This window comes from Manacus candei, unplaced genomic scaffold (genome assembly GCF_025592945.1).
Source record: "Manacus candei isolate 608988 ecotype Guabito, Panama unplaced genomic scaffold, ASM2559294v1 h1tg000131l, whole genome shotgun sequence".
NCBI lineage: Eukaryota > Metazoa > Chordata > Aves > Passeriformes > Pipridae > Manacus > Manacus candei.
The window spans coordinates 692,423-709,415 of NW_026138179.1; the positions used below are offsets into that span (position 1 = coordinate 692,423).

General features: G+C 48.7%; 1 protein-coding gene across 2 annotated transcripts in view; it reads right to left on the reverse strand.

Annotated features, from left to right (window-relative positions):
* The window catches only part of GNAO1 (G protein subunit alpha o1), a 135,790-nt gene extending 121,362 nt beyond the window's left edge, over positions 1-14,428 (reverse strand). The window contains exons 1-2 of one of the 2 annotated variants that reach the window (XM_051771243.1): positions 13,891-14,422; positions 13,758-13,800 (exon numbers count right to left, since the gene is read on the reverse strand). In XM_051771243.1, coding sequence (XP_051627203.1) covers positions 13,758-13,800; positions 13,891-14,008 — 161 coding nt within the window. In that variant the 5' untranslated portion in view covers positions 14,009-14,422. Of the gene's footprint in view, positions 1-13,757; positions 13,801-13,890 lie in introns of both variants that reach the window. The other variant, XM_051771244.1, reaches the window with a different exon arrangement.
* Positions 14,429-16,993: the final 2,565 nt, after the last annotated feature.

A 16,993-nucleotide genomic window follows, 5' to 3' on the forward strand; every position in this document is an offset into this window, starting at 1 on the left:
TATTCAGGGTATGTTTTGCCACTAAGTGAAAGGCTACAGCACTCCAGTCATTAATAATTAAGTGTGACTTTGCAATTGGATATAAGATCTGCTGCTGTTCCTGTGTACGTTTGCATTTATTTTTACACTCATCACACTGCTGTTGGATACAAACTGCAGGAACTTTGGGCAAATGGTTCAGTGTCTCTCCACTCACAGTAAGGACCACTACTCATGATAATATGTATTAAGGAGGTCTCCTAGGACAGAATAAATGAGATTAGAGAAGTATTGCTTGTAACTGAAGTTGAATTGAAACAGTTTCTCTCCCTTTCCTCTGTGTTTTGGTGTTGGTTATGGAAGGATGTATTTTAAGAAAGGAAAAGCACATGGTCCATTATGTCTTTTGTAGAGTTTTGGGTCCTGCTTCTGCAACCTCATTTAGGAAATTAGTCTTCAAGCCTTAGCATGAAAAGCAGCCTTGCTAGGATCTCTCTTGTTGGCACTCTCTTCTGGTCACATCCTACCACCCGCATCCTACCCTGGGAATGGGGTGTTGCCATTTCTCCTGCCAGATTTTGCTCTTCTTAACAGCTCTGACCAGTCTGATCCACTCAGTCTTGGCACTTACTCTGAGCAAGGTTCACATAAAGGCATCAGTGTCCACTCTGTGCACTGTTGTATCCAGCTGCTGTCACTCTCCTGGGTGACTGCTTAGCAAACAACCTTGGTTTGTTATCCAGAGCCTCAGCTGGATCACGATTCCTCATTTGACTCCTGCTTTAAAGATCAAGCTCTGACTCTTTGTGCCTCTTTCTCACAACCTACACCAAGTTCTTGTCTTGCCTGGTGGTGCCAAACCTCTGCCAGGCTGGCCATTTCTCTCCTGTGTATTTTTAAGTGATGTTATGAGTCAACCAAGCAAGTATTTAGGGCCTTGTTTTCTGTTCCTTGGGGGATAATGCAGGAATATAGTTGAAGGCAGAGGGTCACTGGTGCAAACCATCCCAGGCTCCATGGTTAACCTAACCACAGCAAAGACAGGCTTTTCATGCAGGCTTCAAAATTTGCTCCCAATAAAATGGAATTTGAAAATGTTGTTCAGTGCTTCTGAGGATTCTGTAGCATTCTGGCAATCCAAGGAGGAAAGTTACCTTACAAATGACAAAGATGGTGTCTAAGGCTGAGGGAAAATAAAGAGAGAAGTCTCCAAAGCCCAGGACAACTAGAGCTTGTTACAAAACCAGAGAGATCATTCTAGTGTGAAGCAAACCTGAGCTTTGCATTAAAAATGTAAATGTGATTGAAATAGCATAACCAGATTAAATGGACTTGACCTCTACAAGCATGAAAGATGGTCTAAATACACTGAACCAGCAACAAATGGCTACACTTTCCTTTTCACTCTGTTGTGGATCACAGGAAATTTATTTAAAACAACACAGATATTTCAAGCCAGTGCAAGATTTGCATTTCTTTTACAGGAACTAATAGGGAAAATAAGACTGGTTTGGGAAAAAACATCCATCATCTAAATGCCTAAAGATACAGAAAGACTTTTCTAGTTTTCAGTCAGTCTTTGAATGTGACTGATTTACTCCCAAAAATGTGATTTACCTAACACACAGAACTAGCCAGGAGTGACTGAATCTTTCAATACAATCTCACATCTCAACCTTCAGTGCATTGCTGCCTTAAGGGAGCATTTGATGGACATTTCTTTCTGGGTTTTGGGGAGTTTTTTTGAGTTATGTTAACCCATATCAGTGCCAGAGTCTGGTTCACTGCACTGCCACACATCACCATACCAGTGTCACCCCAACACCCCTGCTGAGCAGGGACAGGCAGACACACCACTAACAAAAAGAGATGTTAATCAAGCTGCAGCTTAGGATTTCAGAAGGCTGCCTGTGAAATGCTGCACGGCATAAATACAAGAAACCAACACTCAGAAGCAAAGCAACAAACCGAAGTGGTGTGAAGGGGAATTAGAAACAATAACCAAGGAGTCCCAGCTCAGCCTGGTTTTTATGCACTCTGAGGGGAAACTCTGGTAACGCTGTGCAACGCTGTCCCTCTGGTTTCCAAACAGAGAGGTACTTCTTTAGTTGACACTGATGTTAGGAACACTGAATAGAGACTGATTTGGATTTTCTTGTCACAGAATCATTGAATAACTTGGGGTGGAGGTGCCTGTCCAGAGCAGAGCTACTGTCTCAAGTAGGCCAGGTTGCGCAGGTCCTTGTCCTATTTGAGTTTTGAAGTTCCTCAGGGATGATGATTCTCCCCTTCCCTGACTCCAGTCCCACTTTTGCGTCCACATCCCTGTGAAACATTTTTTCATTATATCCTGTCTTAATTTCCATGAAATGCTTGTCTGGTGCCTCTCATCCTTTCACTGTGTATCTCTAAGCAGTGCCTGGTTTCACCTCACCTTTAGCCCTCTTTGGGTGGTGGAAGGGAGCAGCAAGGTCTCCCTCAGCATTCCCTTCTCCAGCTCCCCCAGCCCCCTTCACTCAGTCTGTGCACCAGCCCCGAAAACCTTGGTGGGCCCAGTTTATCAGTGGTTCACCCCTTGATTTAGGAGGCCCAAAACTTAACACCACGTTTCAGATGCTGCTCTGTGAATACCAAGCAGGGGGAGAACAGCAAGATTTAGTTCCAGATGATTTCACATGACCTCATTTCTTGAAGTCATTAAGTACATATAAAATGCTACAATTAAACCTTCTCTTCCAAAAACCAGACAGTGTTTTTTACTTCTCCTGACACAAGTAACGTGGCGAGTAACTGTAACTGAAATAAATTTGAGAGCTGGTACCTGAGAGCTCCTGAGGCAAAAAGGAAATGCGTGTGGCAGGAAAAAGGCTACAACACAAGAATCGTTTTTTTTTTTTTCCCCTGATCTTTTATTTTCCAAAAGGCAAAGGTTAGATAAACAAAGCAATGCTAAAACTGGGTGGCAATCAGCACACTCAGTGTATTTATCCAGTTACTGTGGAATTTAAATACACCACTTTGTCTGGGTTTGTGTCACTGTTATGGACAATTTTGTAAGAAGTTTTTTTCTACTTTTTACCGGTAACTCTAAAAACCTATTTCAAATTCCTACAAAGAAATGCTAAAAAAAAATCAGAATTTAAATTTAATCCTGAACATCTGTTTATGCCAGAAGGCCTCACCTATTTGTCTGATCATGTATGGAGAATGCAGTACAATTTGATCTCGCTGATCAGAACTAAAAGCACCAGTGTAATAACTCAATTTTCATGCTCTGTTGTGTAGGAAAAACTTTATAATTTGTTTATCCAAATAAGAATTTAAAATAAACAGATTTCTTCAAAGGATCAGTAAAAAGAAGTAGTTTTTAAATAAAAACATAAATAAAGCCTAAATTTTGCATGATTTACTGAACCATATGAAAATTACTAATTACTAATTCTTTACCATTTATGGGCTCTCTTAGTGTTTCTATCCTCTCCCCATGTGTGTTGTTGTTGTTGAGTGCTTTTAATAATTAGCTATAGTGAAAGACACTGGAGAGACATCAATATCACTAAGAACATATCCAGCTTTGGATTCACTATCAGCACGTGGATCCTCTAGGGCCAACACTGGCTTTCCTCTCTCCTTCACATCCCACCTCACTGCACAGGTAAGATCTGGCTGGTGCCAGCACCACACTCCAGGAGAACTCCTGCCAGGCACAAGGCTGCAGCCAGGATGAGGGGCTTGGAGGCTCTTCCTCTTCTCTACCATGACCCTGATGCCATCAGTCGATGCTGGAGAAGTGCCAAGCCTCAAGCTGGGCTTTGGCACAGCACTCCCCTGTTCCTCCTTACCAGTGTTTCACGGGGCTCAGTGCACGTGGAGAGATGCAGACAACAAACCATGACCATCAGCTCACGGATCTGCCACTCAGTTTAAACATCTTAAACATACACTGAGCAGCACCAGGTTTCCTGCTGAAGAACTGGCTGGACAAAAACCAACAGCAACAGGTTGATACAGCACTCTGGGTTTTTTTCTGAGCTGCAAAATCAGGAGAATGTAAATTTGTTATACAGCTAATTTGAGGAAAACAAGGATATGCTCCTAGGAGCTTTCTGCTTTTGAAATAAACATCTTCTCATTCATGTGGAAAACTTTTTGCAATTTGGCTAAATAATTAATCACTGAAGGGTGACTGGCAATTAGTGAACAGTGTGATGATGTTCTGAGGTGTATGTTCATCATGGCAATTTTCTCTCATCCCAGTGATTTGTGCCAGTGTTACTGATGAGCTGAGCTGATAGAGTCTCTGCAATGTCTGGGGGGGTACACACATTACTGTGATAAACATCTGCCCATTTTAGAATTTATAGGTGATGAGATAGGGTGCTCAGCTACCCTTGGGAAGGAGTGTCAGGGCACCTTACCAACCTGCCAACGGAGACTCATTTCTCATGCTCCCAAGGTCCATGTGGGAAGAGCTCTCTTTGGCCAGGGGAAAGAGCTGGTTTAGCTGCAGCAAGCCATAGCCACCCCTGCTGTAACACCTTTTGCACTGCTTATAGACATAAAGAGGCTGTGAGTAAGTAAGAACAGGTTTCCAAAATATACTGAATCAAACACTCAGCTCTGCATGACTTAAGTAGCCAAGCTGATTGTGTTACATTTAAAACTCACTGTGAAGATGGCATGTCCTTCCTGTGTTACATTTAAAACTCACTGTGAAGATGGCATGTCCTTCCTGTGGATGAAGCTGAGCAGAAACCTTCATGCTCTGGAGGAGCACGTGCCCTGCCACGCCAGCTGAGAAGCATGAGAGAGAATGACAAATTCACACGGGCTCAGCTATTGCAACCTCAAATTAGGGCATGCACATCCACATCGTGGCGTCCTGGAAGTAATTTGAAGATCTTACCACGAATTTTGGAGAGACCTGGAGCTGGTCTGCACCAGTTCCATGCAAAATTCCTCCAGAAATACATACATGGGACTGTTTCATCGAGAGACATCGAAATGAGATGCTCTACCACGTTTGCTGTAAAGGCAGGAGCCAGATTACAGTGAAATCCAGGCTACCAAGGTGGTAAAGAACTGGGCTGTAAAGAATAAGGAGCACTGGCAGCGAGGAAACATCACTATATCACTGTGAGCTAGCACATGCCACAGCTCCAGAAACTTAACTGTAAACCCCCTCATTTGTTACCTAGATTAGTCTGCCTAGCATCCATTTTGTGCACTCAGCCTTTCCTATGCACTTTTGTTTAATGCTTTCAAACTGGAGCTACCAGCTCCAATCAGCTCTAACAGGGCGAGGATAAATCACCAGATTCTGCTAGGAGGCAGAATACATTTTTATCACTGAAGTGATATTTTCCTCAATACAATCCCATTCTCATCCCCTTCTGTAACGATTCCCAGCTGATGCAGAAATGCTCCCAGACTTGCACCAGACTGTTATGGTGTGTACAAGTTGCTGTTGATTATGCTCTTGTAGACGAGAGCATTTCATACAAGTCTGAGGTTGCTGGAGAACCTCAAAGCATGTTGAGTCACTGTTGTGCCTTTCAGACTGTTTTAAGCACTTGGGGGGTTATGTTTCAGAGGAGGGACATGCACAGAGGCAAAATGTCCATTCCCAGCCTCCCTGCCAAGGTGTAACACTGGGGTGATGAATTCTCTAATAAGGATGTTTTCTTTGGACCAGGGACAGCCTGCTGAGCCACTCTGCACTCACTGAGTCAGCTCCTGGACACATCCCTCACGGCCTCCTGATGGAAATAGAGACCTTTTCTACACAGAGGAGCCTGTCACCTGCCAAAGAGAAGAAAATCCTTTTCCTTGTTATCAAACCCTATATTTACTACCAGCATTGGATCCTGCTACTGCCAAAACCTGCTCCCAGTTTTCCTGGAACACCACAATCCTAAACCAGCATAATTTCTGCTGAAAGATTGCACAAGTTATCCTGCAACAAACAGAACAGATGATTAATTGTCTTTGGCTCTTCAAGACCCCACAGAATGGCCTGATGGGGAGAAGAGGGTTATCAGCAGCCATGTCCCAAACTCATTACACTGTGGGAGGACCCTGTGTTACCCACCCCTCTTTTCTCTCTCTCAGGCTGGTGTACTCCAGCTCCTTGGTTTTAAGCTCAGAGATTTTATCCTCGACAAAAGGTGTGCTGATGAACCAATATAATTTTTAGTGACCAAGCAAAGCAGGACATGCCCAAGAAGAGGGAAAAACAGAGCAATTTCAGCCCTGCCAACCCTTCTCTTTCAGTGTCAAAAATGTTATTGATTAGCAACTTGAAAATAGGCATGATGTCACCTTACTACAGTCCCCTGGGCTCCCTTCTGTGAGTGCTCCTCAGTTCTTTCTCAATTAGTGTGAAGGATGGGGAGGGTGAGCATTTTTATTGGTAAGCTAGGAAATGCCTCTATCAGGAGTTTCATTCTATTATCACAATAAGCACACTATGGTCGAGCTTTGGATTAAAATACTTTTTTCCCTGATTTGCTCAGCCCTAGAAAACCATCAGTTCCTTTGCTTTGTGTTACCCAATAGCATTTTTCAGCCTTTTGCATTTTCTGATTTTAGGCAGATTCCTAAGAGCATCTTATAATCAGGACTGTAATCCTCCAACCTCCCCTACATCTGTCATTTGCCTGAATGGTCTTAAAACTAAAATGAGAATGATTCAATTAACAGTTTAGGGGGATTTTTACATTAGGCAGAGCGTTTCTTCAGCATTAGGGAAATTGTGGTACAAATCATTAGTATTTCCCTCTAAGAAAAAAAACCTTAAAGTGAGAAAAATGGCCATAGGTTTAATGTGCCAATACTTTCCGGATCTTTTTGTTTCCTGGTTTTGGTTTTGTGAATGAAACTTAGCAATTAACAGGATCCCACAAAGTGCCACACAAACATTTGAAATTCATCACATCTCATAAAGCCTGCATATTGAGTGGATATCATCCTCAGTGTAGGTAGAACTTGGCCCAAAGTCCAGTCAGCTCTAAGAGAGGATTTGGGCTCAGTAGCCTTCAAATTAATTTGAAATAAGTGAGATTGCTGGTTTCAATATTGCCAATGCAAAAAAGAATCAGGCTTCAAAAATAATCAAGCAATTGAGATGTACCTGATTTCCTTGCCTTCATTTGGGATGTTTTTTTATTTTTGTCCCAATTCTTGACCCCTCAGGCCAGAATTGGGACATTTAAATTTTAACTTTTCTCTGAAGTGAGGAGTGTTGGAAGTTTTCCTTCAAAACCAAAACAAAACCAAGCAAAGATCCCCTGAGAACAGAGCTCACCCCCTCAGCATGCCAGTCCAGGCTCCACAGAAGTAATTTCTGGCTCTACAGAAAACCACAAATCTCGGGAGATTTGCAGTTGCACCAGGAGGAGTGACCAGACTCTTAAATACCCCGGCTGCTCGAATTCCAGCTTTTGGCACTTCTCGTCTGCCAGAGCTCCTCTTTACACTCCCACAATGAATTAAGGACCAAATCCTGTCTTCCGCACTCAGCTGCACTCAGGGTGTAACCACGGACTGCAGAGTGTAGAGGAAAGGTCCTTGTGTGAACTGCTGCTGCCTCACAGAAAAAGCTTTTTACCTACCTCACAGCTTGAGCAGGAGTTTGCAAAACCGAGGTCTTAGACCCCGCACTTGCATCAGGCTTTCTGGCTGCAAATCTACCACCTTCAGCGGTCATTTGTGATTTTGTATCCTGCAGATTCAAGGGAAACCAGGTGAGCTGGATGCTTGCAGAGGTAAGCTGTAACTCTGCAAAGGGGCTGGAGAAAACCAGCTAATTATGAGGCTGTGAGACATTCCTGACTGCCTGGCTCTGACCCTCCAGGTGACCAGCTCCCTGCTCCTGCCTCAGCCAGCACTGAAGCATTTCTTCATTTCACTCCTTCTCTTGACCAGACCACGCTGAAGAGCCAACAAAGTGTCTCCACCTCCATTATTTGTCTCTTTTTCATTCTTCCCCCATTTTGATTATCTTCCCCATATTCCCCAGGTAAGCATCCTGGAGAACTCATGCCAGATATGAAGCTGTATCTCAAATAGGAAAGGATAGAGTGAAGAGGAAAGCTACAACCATTTTTCATTTGTCATGACTCAATCTAATGTCTCCTACAACTTCTGGGTTAGCCAAGCCATAAAACAAAACAGATCCTTGGTTACATTTGTGCAGCAGATTTGTCTCTTTCTTCTGAGCTCATTAAAACAACCGCTTTCATCTCATTAGATTGCTAAAACATTTCCAACAGGACTAGATGTGTCATGTCAGAATATGACAGGCAAATTTCTTTTAAGGTTTTAAAACTAGGTTGAAAGAGGAGAAGCTATGCAGTTCACTGTTGTCACTGAAAGATATTTTTACTTTTATGAGTCCCTAAAACAAGAAACAAATTAAGAACTGTCAAGGAAAAAGAAAAAACCCAAACCCAAAACATATTCCATCTTGCCTTCTAATATTCTTACTGCTTTTCTCTGAAATCTCCCTCAGTCTAATAATAAGAACTTTAAATGCAAATAAGGAACGCTGATTGTTAATGTTTTAGCTTGTAAGCACAATTAATAATCCAAAGGGAAGGAGATAAATGCTGAAAACATGATTGCCCTTTGCAACTATAAGCCAAAATAAACAGCCTCACTTTCCTCTGTTCCCAGCTCTTATTCCTGCCTAGTTCAGAGGCAATCTCCCTGTGCTGTGCCACTGCAGGGTGTGGAATGTGGCACCCACAGCATCCAGGGATGCAAGAAAGCACCTGTGAAGGAGGTGGGGAGAGAAGTTGCAGCGAGGGGGGAGCCCCCTCCTACAGCAGCCTCCACTGGAATGATCTCTGCCGCCCTGGCAGGAGACCCTGCCTGCCTCAGGGCTGGCAAAGCACTGCCCAGCTGCCATCCTGACACCCCAGAGCTGCCCTGGCAGGCACTTTGCTACCAAATACAGGCTTCACTGCCAAAACAGCCCCACCGGAGCTGCCTCTCTGCTGGGGTCTGAGTGTGCCGTACCTACCGAGCCAAAGCCCCAGCCAGGGCAGAGCGCACTGGGGCAGCTCTTGGGAGAATGGCACAACTTCATCAGAAAAGCTGCAGCTCTTCCCTTGCTTATTGAAACAGTTCAAACACGGCCCAGGCACAGCCTGGCACTGCCCTACTTTGGGCCTTAAGTCACAGAAATCCTGGAAAACAGAGCAGGGGACGAGTCAGGATGGCTCTGCCTGACCCGGTGCTCCAGTGAGGTTCGTGCCTCCGGGCTTCCAGCTCCCACTGTGGTCAAACAGTTCCCAGACAGAAGCAAGGCAGCAGGGCCCAGTGGGGTCTGCACCCAGAGCCCCAGGGCAGAGAAGCTGCACTGGGAGTGGGACAGGCCACGAGGACACAGTTTGCAGTCCTGGCCACGGGAACGTGTCGCAGAGGCAAAGCAGCCCCACGCTCCTGGGGTGAGGTATTCCCGAGGGAAGGGGCTGCAAGTGTGAAATCACTACAGCTTCAAGACACAGACATGCAGCAAAGAGCACTCAAGTGGGTGTTCACAACACATCATTTCATTTCAATGGCATTTGGCATCAAATTGCTGAGATGGGCTGTAAAACCAGTGGGCGGGGACTGCTTCTCACTGAAGAAGTTCATTAGATTATAAGTAATTCAGTTACACAGAGAGCAAGTAGAACCTGGGGCTGTTTTGAGGGGCTTTTTGAAAAAGGTCAAAACAATATATCAGGCAGCTGTTGGGACTGATGACTGTTGGGAAGAAGACAGTAGATATTTCAAGAGAAGCACCGTACCACAAGTGTATTTCTCTCCTGATTGTATATCCCCATCCTTCTCATACATAACATAAAAACGTTTTGCAAAAACTGGCACAGCAAAGAAGCCTATCAGCTGAGTTACTGCCAGCACTGCTGGTGAAGTGAGACACAGCTGTTCTGGAGGACATGCAGGGCTGGAAGCTCCAGCATCTTGTGAAAGGGAGCTGGACCCAGCTCTCTGCTCCCAGCTCAGCAGGGGACAGAAGCTGCTGCTTCTGCAGAGGCAAAATCCAAAACCAACCCCTAAGCCATAAGATTCTTCCTGTGGACAGGTGAAGCCACGTGTCCTCTGGAATGACACACTATCACTAACCCCTCGTTTGGGAAGGTGAGATGTTGCCCTGGCTCCCCATCCAGAACAGCTGCTGCTGAGTAGGTGGCAGGACCCTGTTCCTGAAGCCAGGCCAGCCAACTCAGCCTCTTTGCACAATTAAACCTGAGTTCCCTGGAAGCCTCACACTGATGGCAGTGGATGGTGTTCCCAACCCCAGCAGTCCAGCCCTGCTCACCACAGAACCGTTGCATGTATTTAAGTGTCCTGCTAAGCAGCAAGAGACAGAGATATGCTTGGTGTCCTTCTAGGCTGGGGCTTCTGATGAACAAGCACTTTCACTGGAGTCATAATTCTCCACAAGAGTGTCCTAGAATAACATCAGTCTCGATTCCATGCTACAGTCCAGGTATTCCAGAAAGGAAGATCATGTGTGCCAAATTCTGCATGTACTAAACATTTATTTGAATATATAAGATCTATAAAATGTTGACATCCATTGCAGACCCACATCATAGTGAATTTGCTGAGATGGGGTGGTGTGAGTGGAAGACGAATTTCTCTAATGCAGTAACTCTCCCCCTCTGGCTTGGATCTTCAAAGAAAGCCCCAGATTTGCTTGGTTACAGCTGGTTTTTAGTTTAAGCTGAGTGAAAACAGAATCTGGTCACAGCCTGATTCTGAATGCTGTGGCACACTCTGAAGTCTCATTGGCTTGCATGGCACATCCATGCCTTTCAAGACTGTTCCTCTGACTAGCTCAGCCCTGACCCTTAATTTCGAGGCATGGGTAGAAGTATCTGGACTGCAGGACTGGTTGTGAAAAAATAACAGCAAAACTAATCAGCCAAGGTGGGGATAGTCAAAGTGAAAGGGTTAAGGGTGTCAGAACAACCATGGGTGCTAAAAGTGCCATTCCTGGCCTGTGTTGCCACTGTTTGAGATGTACATGTTAGACTCCAGTTCCAACCCTCTGCCATTCACCAGCACCTCTATTTTTGCTGGATAGTCCTGCTCACCAGCTAAAAAGTACCTCCAAATATTTCACTAAAACATCCTGAATTAATTTTATGAATCCTTATCTCCATTCTGGCTACACTCTCAAATTACTGCAATTTCTACTTGCTGCTTCTTCTCCCGCTACCTAATATCTCAAGGATTAACTGGACAGTGTGTAACCTCTTCTTAGTCCTCTGTAACAATGTCTGCTCCCTGCTCCTTTGTCTCAGCATTCTCTAATCTGTCTACAGATTCCCGTGCTTCTTCTCTAGGCAATATCCAGGTGTGAAGCTGCTTTAGCCATCCATGAGGATGAGATTTATTATCTAGAAGCACACCAATAACACAGCCTTAAAAAAATAAAATAGCAGTCTCTTTCATCAAAATCTAATGAACGTACGATTTAATCTTTATTAAGAATTCATTAGGTTCTCAGCAAGCCTGTCTAATGGAGCCTGACCAGGTGAAATGCTAATGCCTCCATTATATTGAAATTAATGTGGAGCGGTGTTAATTTCCCCGCGCGTTCCCTGCACATCGCTCTCCCCGGTGCCCACGGCTCTCCCAGCTGCCTGCTGCGTGCTCATGGCAACACCGCTGTCCCCACCCCAGCCTCCGCACACTTCACTGGAGTTTCCACACTCATGGACGCCTCCCAGTTTCCAACACTACGAGCCCTTCCACCATAGCAGCCTCCTCGGCATTTTCACGTTGGGTACAAAGCTGCAGGCGTAGCATGCCTTACTCTGAGTCTGTTTAATGAAATATATATATATATATATATACACACACACACATATATATAAACAGGGTATATTTCAGTCCTTGATACACCAATCTAGTTCAGCAAACAGGTTATTATCTTGATGCAATTTGCTTCAAAAACCAAGAGCTCTGCTCTTGGGAAAACAAGGGTGATGGCACACTAATTGTGTAAGCCAGCATGGTGACTGCCTGCCCTCCTGCCTGTGGGCTCTGTGTGTGTGCTCTGCTGTTGTGGTACCTACAGCCTCTCCCTTCAGCCAAAACCCATCGCCCGCCATTCCAGCACACTTCTGCAGAAGCAATTCCTAGAGATTAAATAATTTATTGGTGTTCATCTGCAATGACATCTCTCCTGATCCACCTTTTGCACACAAACAACAGCAGACCAAACCCACCCCAGCCCAGCCCCAAATCAAACTGCTGGGGTGGAAAGCCCCCTTTCAAACCGTGAAAGGGGATGCTCAGAGCATCGACAGAAGTAGGGTACACAAACGGCAGAGGGGAAAGCCGTGGACACCACTGTGCACTGGGGATGAGCCTCCTCACGGCGAGACCTCCCAGCTCCACAGTGCCTTGGGAAAAGCACTGCCTCAGGCAGGGATGATGGTTTCATTGAACCCCCGAGGGGTGGACGCAGCGGCCACAGAGCTGGTATAGAAATATCCGGGTCACCTGCTGAGCCACCCCGCCTGGAGGGGAGCTGGGCTGAAGGCCCAGATCTGCCCCTGTGGTGCACACATACTCACACTCACACACACTGGCATGCACAGTCACAGTCACAGTCACACTCACACTCACGCTCACACTCACACTCACACTCACACTCACACTCACACTCACACCCGGGCGGACACGGCAGCGCGGGCCAACAGCTCCTCCCCGGCCGCCGCGGGTTCGAGCCCCCGCCGGGCGCTGTCCAGCGCCAACCGCCTGAACGCCGGGACGCGCCCGCCGGCCCGACCGCCAGCAAAGACACCCGCACCCCTGCCATCCCCCTGCCACCCACACCCCCTGCCACCCACACCCCCTGCCACCCACACCCCCTGCCACCCACACCCAGCCCCGAGCCTCTGCCCCTCGCCGAGCAACCCCGGGGGTCCTCCCCGCCACGGATCTCTGCAACCACCGGCATCGCGAAGCGGCAACCGCTCCCAGCTGTAATCCAGACCCTGAACCAGCGCCCGGCTCGTTCCGTGATGGCGCCCGCCTCCAACCAGCCCCTCATGTCTGTATCGGTGGGAGGACGGCGTATTTCAACGTATTTTAATTTATTAAAAAAAAGAAAAGGGTGGAGGAGGGAGAGGATAGCCGTGCCACGGGTGAACCTCCATCCCTACCAGCCTTCCCTGCACCTGCTTTCCTACGGGGTGCAATTACTCCAGCCACGGAGATGCTGGGAAGAGACCGTGTGGTGGGGCTTTTCACTGCTGTTTTTTTGCACGGTAACATCTAATTAAACACGGGGAGAGCGTGTGGGAGCCCCAGCGAGGCGCAGCGCCGGGTACCACCGGCAGACCAGGACCCCTGAGCAAGCGGGGTTTGAATGCGCTGGGCGGCCAAGTCCGTCATTCATTAAGCAAAAGGAGAAGCTAAAAGCTCAATATGAAAGGGGCTTCGAGCGATAGGGAGCCTTGGTTTAAATCCGCAGAGCCGGCAGATAACAGCCCGACATTAAGCCTAAGTGACAGCGGTCCGCTCCGCGGGCACGCCCGCGCGGAGGGACGGTGGGCTGCCGGCCCGGGCCCCGCTCCGCGCGGGGGCGAGGCCGCGGGGCGACACTTCAGCACCCGCGGGCCCTGGACAGCGCCGGGCGCGGCCGCGCGGTCCCCTCAGGTAAACATGGCGCCCGCGGCCCTCGCTCACCTCCGCCAGCCCCCGCCCCGCTCCCCGCCCGGCACCGCCGCTCCCCCCGCCGCACTCACTTCATCTGCTTCACGATGGTGCTTTTCCCCGACTCTCCGGCTCCTGTTGGAAGAGAGATGAGGTGGGATAAGCGCGGCGGGGAGGAGGAGGAGGAGGAGGGGGGCAATGGGGGGCAGACTGGCGGGTTCTCACCGAGCAGGAGGAGTTTCACGTCTTTGGCCGCGCTGATCCCGTCCTCCTTCAGGTTCTTCTCGATGGCCTTGCTCCGCTCCAGGGCGGCTCTTTCCTCAGCGCTCAGGGTACATCCCATGGCGGCGATGAAAATTTAAAAAAAATATTAAAAAAAAAAAAATAAAAAAAGGGGGGGAGGGGGGATGCAGCCCCCGCCGCCGCCGCCTCGGCTGGCTCCCGCGGGCAGAGAGGGGGAGGCGGCCGGGGGGCAATAAAAGAATCAAAGCAAATGGCCGTGAGGCTCCGGGCAGCGCAGCGCCTCCGCGGCGGGGCTGCCGGCTCCCTCCTGCCCCTCTCTCCCCGCGCCTGAGCGCTCAGTGCATCCAGCGGGGCTGCTGCGGGCACGGCGAGCTCTTCCCGGCCGGGAGGCGGAGGCGGAGGCGGGAGAGGAGGAGGAGGAGGAGGAAGCGGGCTGGCGGCGGGGGAGGGTCCGTCCCTCTGCCGTGCTCCCGGCTGTCGCTGTCCCCTCCCGGGCGGGCGGCGGAGCCGAATGGAGGCGCGGGAGCGGCGGGGCGGGCGGAGGGAGCGCGGGGGCGCGCCGGGATGCGCGCTCCCGCCGGCCTCGCCCGCGCCCGTGACGCGCGCGGCTCGCGCATGCTCGGGGCGGCCCCGCCCGGCGCCGCGGCCCTTGGCGGGCCCGGGCACGGCGGCCCCTCGGGCGGGCTCCGGCGGCATCCCCTGCCCGGCGCTCGGAGCTGGGGTCTGCCGGGGGGACGGTATGGAGGGGAAGCCAAAGGAGGAGCGGCTGAGGGCACTTGGTCTGCTCAACCTGGAGAAGAGACCGAGGGCAGAGCTCACCGTGGGCTGCAGCTTCTCACGAGGGATGTTAGGAAAGGTTCCTCACCCAGAGGGTGGTCAGGCACCGGAACACGCTCCCCAGGGCAGTGATCATGGCATAGAGCCTGCCAGGGTTCAGGAAACATTTGGACAACACTCCCAGGCACATGGTGTGGTTCTTGGGGTTGTCCTGTGCAGGGCCACGAGTTGGACTCGATGATCCTTGTGGGTCCCTTCCAACCCAGGATGTTCATGGTGCTGTGCCTTGGCACAGCAGGGCAGGGCTGAGCCCCTCAGTGCCTGGGGCCGGGCACAGCATTGTGTGTGTGGGCACAGCAGTGTGTGTGTGGGCACAGCAGTGTGTGTGTGTGTGTGGGCACAGCAGTGTGTGTGTGTGTGGGCACAGCAGTGTGTGAGCACAGCAGTGTGTGTGTGTGTGTGGGCACAGCAGTGTGTCTGTGGGCACAGCAGTGTGTGTGTGTGTCTGTGGGCACAGCAGTGTCTGTGTGGGCACAGCAGTGTGTGTGTGGGCACAGCAGTGTGTGTGTGTGTCTGTGGGCACAGCAGTGTCTGTGTGGGCACAGCAGTGTGTGTGTGTGGGCACAGCAGTGTCCGTGGGCACAGCAGTGTGTGTGTGTGTGTGTGGGCACAGCAGTGTCCGTGGGCACAGCAGTGTGTGTGTGGGCGCTGGGCTCCCCACAGCCCAGAGCTGCCGTGCCCCTGCCCTGTGCCTGCCGAGGCCCTGGCTCCCCGTGTGCCCTCAGGGTCCTCCCCAGCTCCTGCACCCACACACTGTGTTCTCACCCGCCCCACAGGGCAGGGGCTGTGGCCTGACCTGCGGGGATCCCTCCGGGAGCTCCTCACAGCTCAGCCCCTTCGATCAGCGCTGCCGATGTGAATCATTTACACGCTCGACACAAGGCATCACGTTTCACTACCATGTTGGATTATGTTTTCCATCAGTGTAATTAACAGATGGTTTGGTTTTTTTTGTGTTGCAGTGCAGTCACAGATCTCACCAGATGACCTGCCTTCTTCTCATAACCATTCCACAGTATCTAACAGTGATTTAGGAATTCTAGCGAGTTAAAATCCCGCAATTTTCCATTTTGCCATTTCACAAGGTTGGACAAAGAAGAAAACAAATGTCAACGGGGAGAATAAAATAAATAGGACTTCGTTTAAAATGCTTTCCTACAGGCCCAGACAAGTCACAGTATATTCAACTTTAATCCATAACATTGATTGATATGTGACAGTCTGGCTATAAAAAGATCTGGAGAGGAAGGAATGAAGTGTGGAGCGCAGCAAGGTAAAATGCATCAAACTAAAATGAAGAAAATCAAGGACCGCTGCCTCATCTCTGGAAAGGACAGCTGCCATTTCAGGAAACAAGAACTCTGCAGAGGGAGGTTTGGTTGTTAGGAAGCAGATGTGAATGCCGAGGCTGCTGACTTTGCCTCTAAAGCCCACTCCACCTCCCTGCCAAGAAGCAAATGGCTACAGGAGGTTTGACAGGAACATCCCTGTGTTGTGGGAAGGAAATGTTGGTCCAGGCTGCACTGGGGCTGCCCCAGTGGGCTCGGGGAGGGCAGGGAGCTGCTGTTTGTGCTGTTGGGTGTGGGTGACCATGTTCTCACACTGTGTTGGTTTTACACTTGGGACCTCTGTTCACTGCCTCCTCTGTGATCATCTGACCTGCTGTCCTGAGTTCTGCAGTTCCCATATCCAGGACCCTTTCTTTAGGGGTAGAAACACCATTTCTAATAGCATTTAGTGTATTTGAAACATGAATTTCCAGGCACTTTCCTTCCAGGAAACCATCATCTCCTCCCAGTGCTGTTTCCCATCCCATGTTTCTCACAGAACATGTTCTTCCCATTTTCCCTCCTCACTTCTGAAATGAAAGGGAAAGACAGAACGTGATTAATGAGATAAAGAGAGGGTGTGTGAGAAAAGCAAACAAAAGAAAGCAAAAGGTAACTCATAAATAATGTTAGTGTACTCAAGGACCGGTAATATTTACCAAACATTTGTGGGCTAATAGGTGCTGTATATTTGAATTTTGGGTAATTTATTTCTGGAAGCTCAGGGGACTGAGATGGACAAGCAAGCCTACTGCTTGTGTTCAGCAGGGAATAAATGGAGATGGGCGCGGTCATAGAGCGGTTCCTGCTCTTTCTTATTTGCACAAATCTCATGTGTAAAATCAATAGGATCAGAATTTCAATCAATAAGTTTCATTTCAATGGTTCTAGCCAGAGGGCATTATGAAAAGTGCCATAAA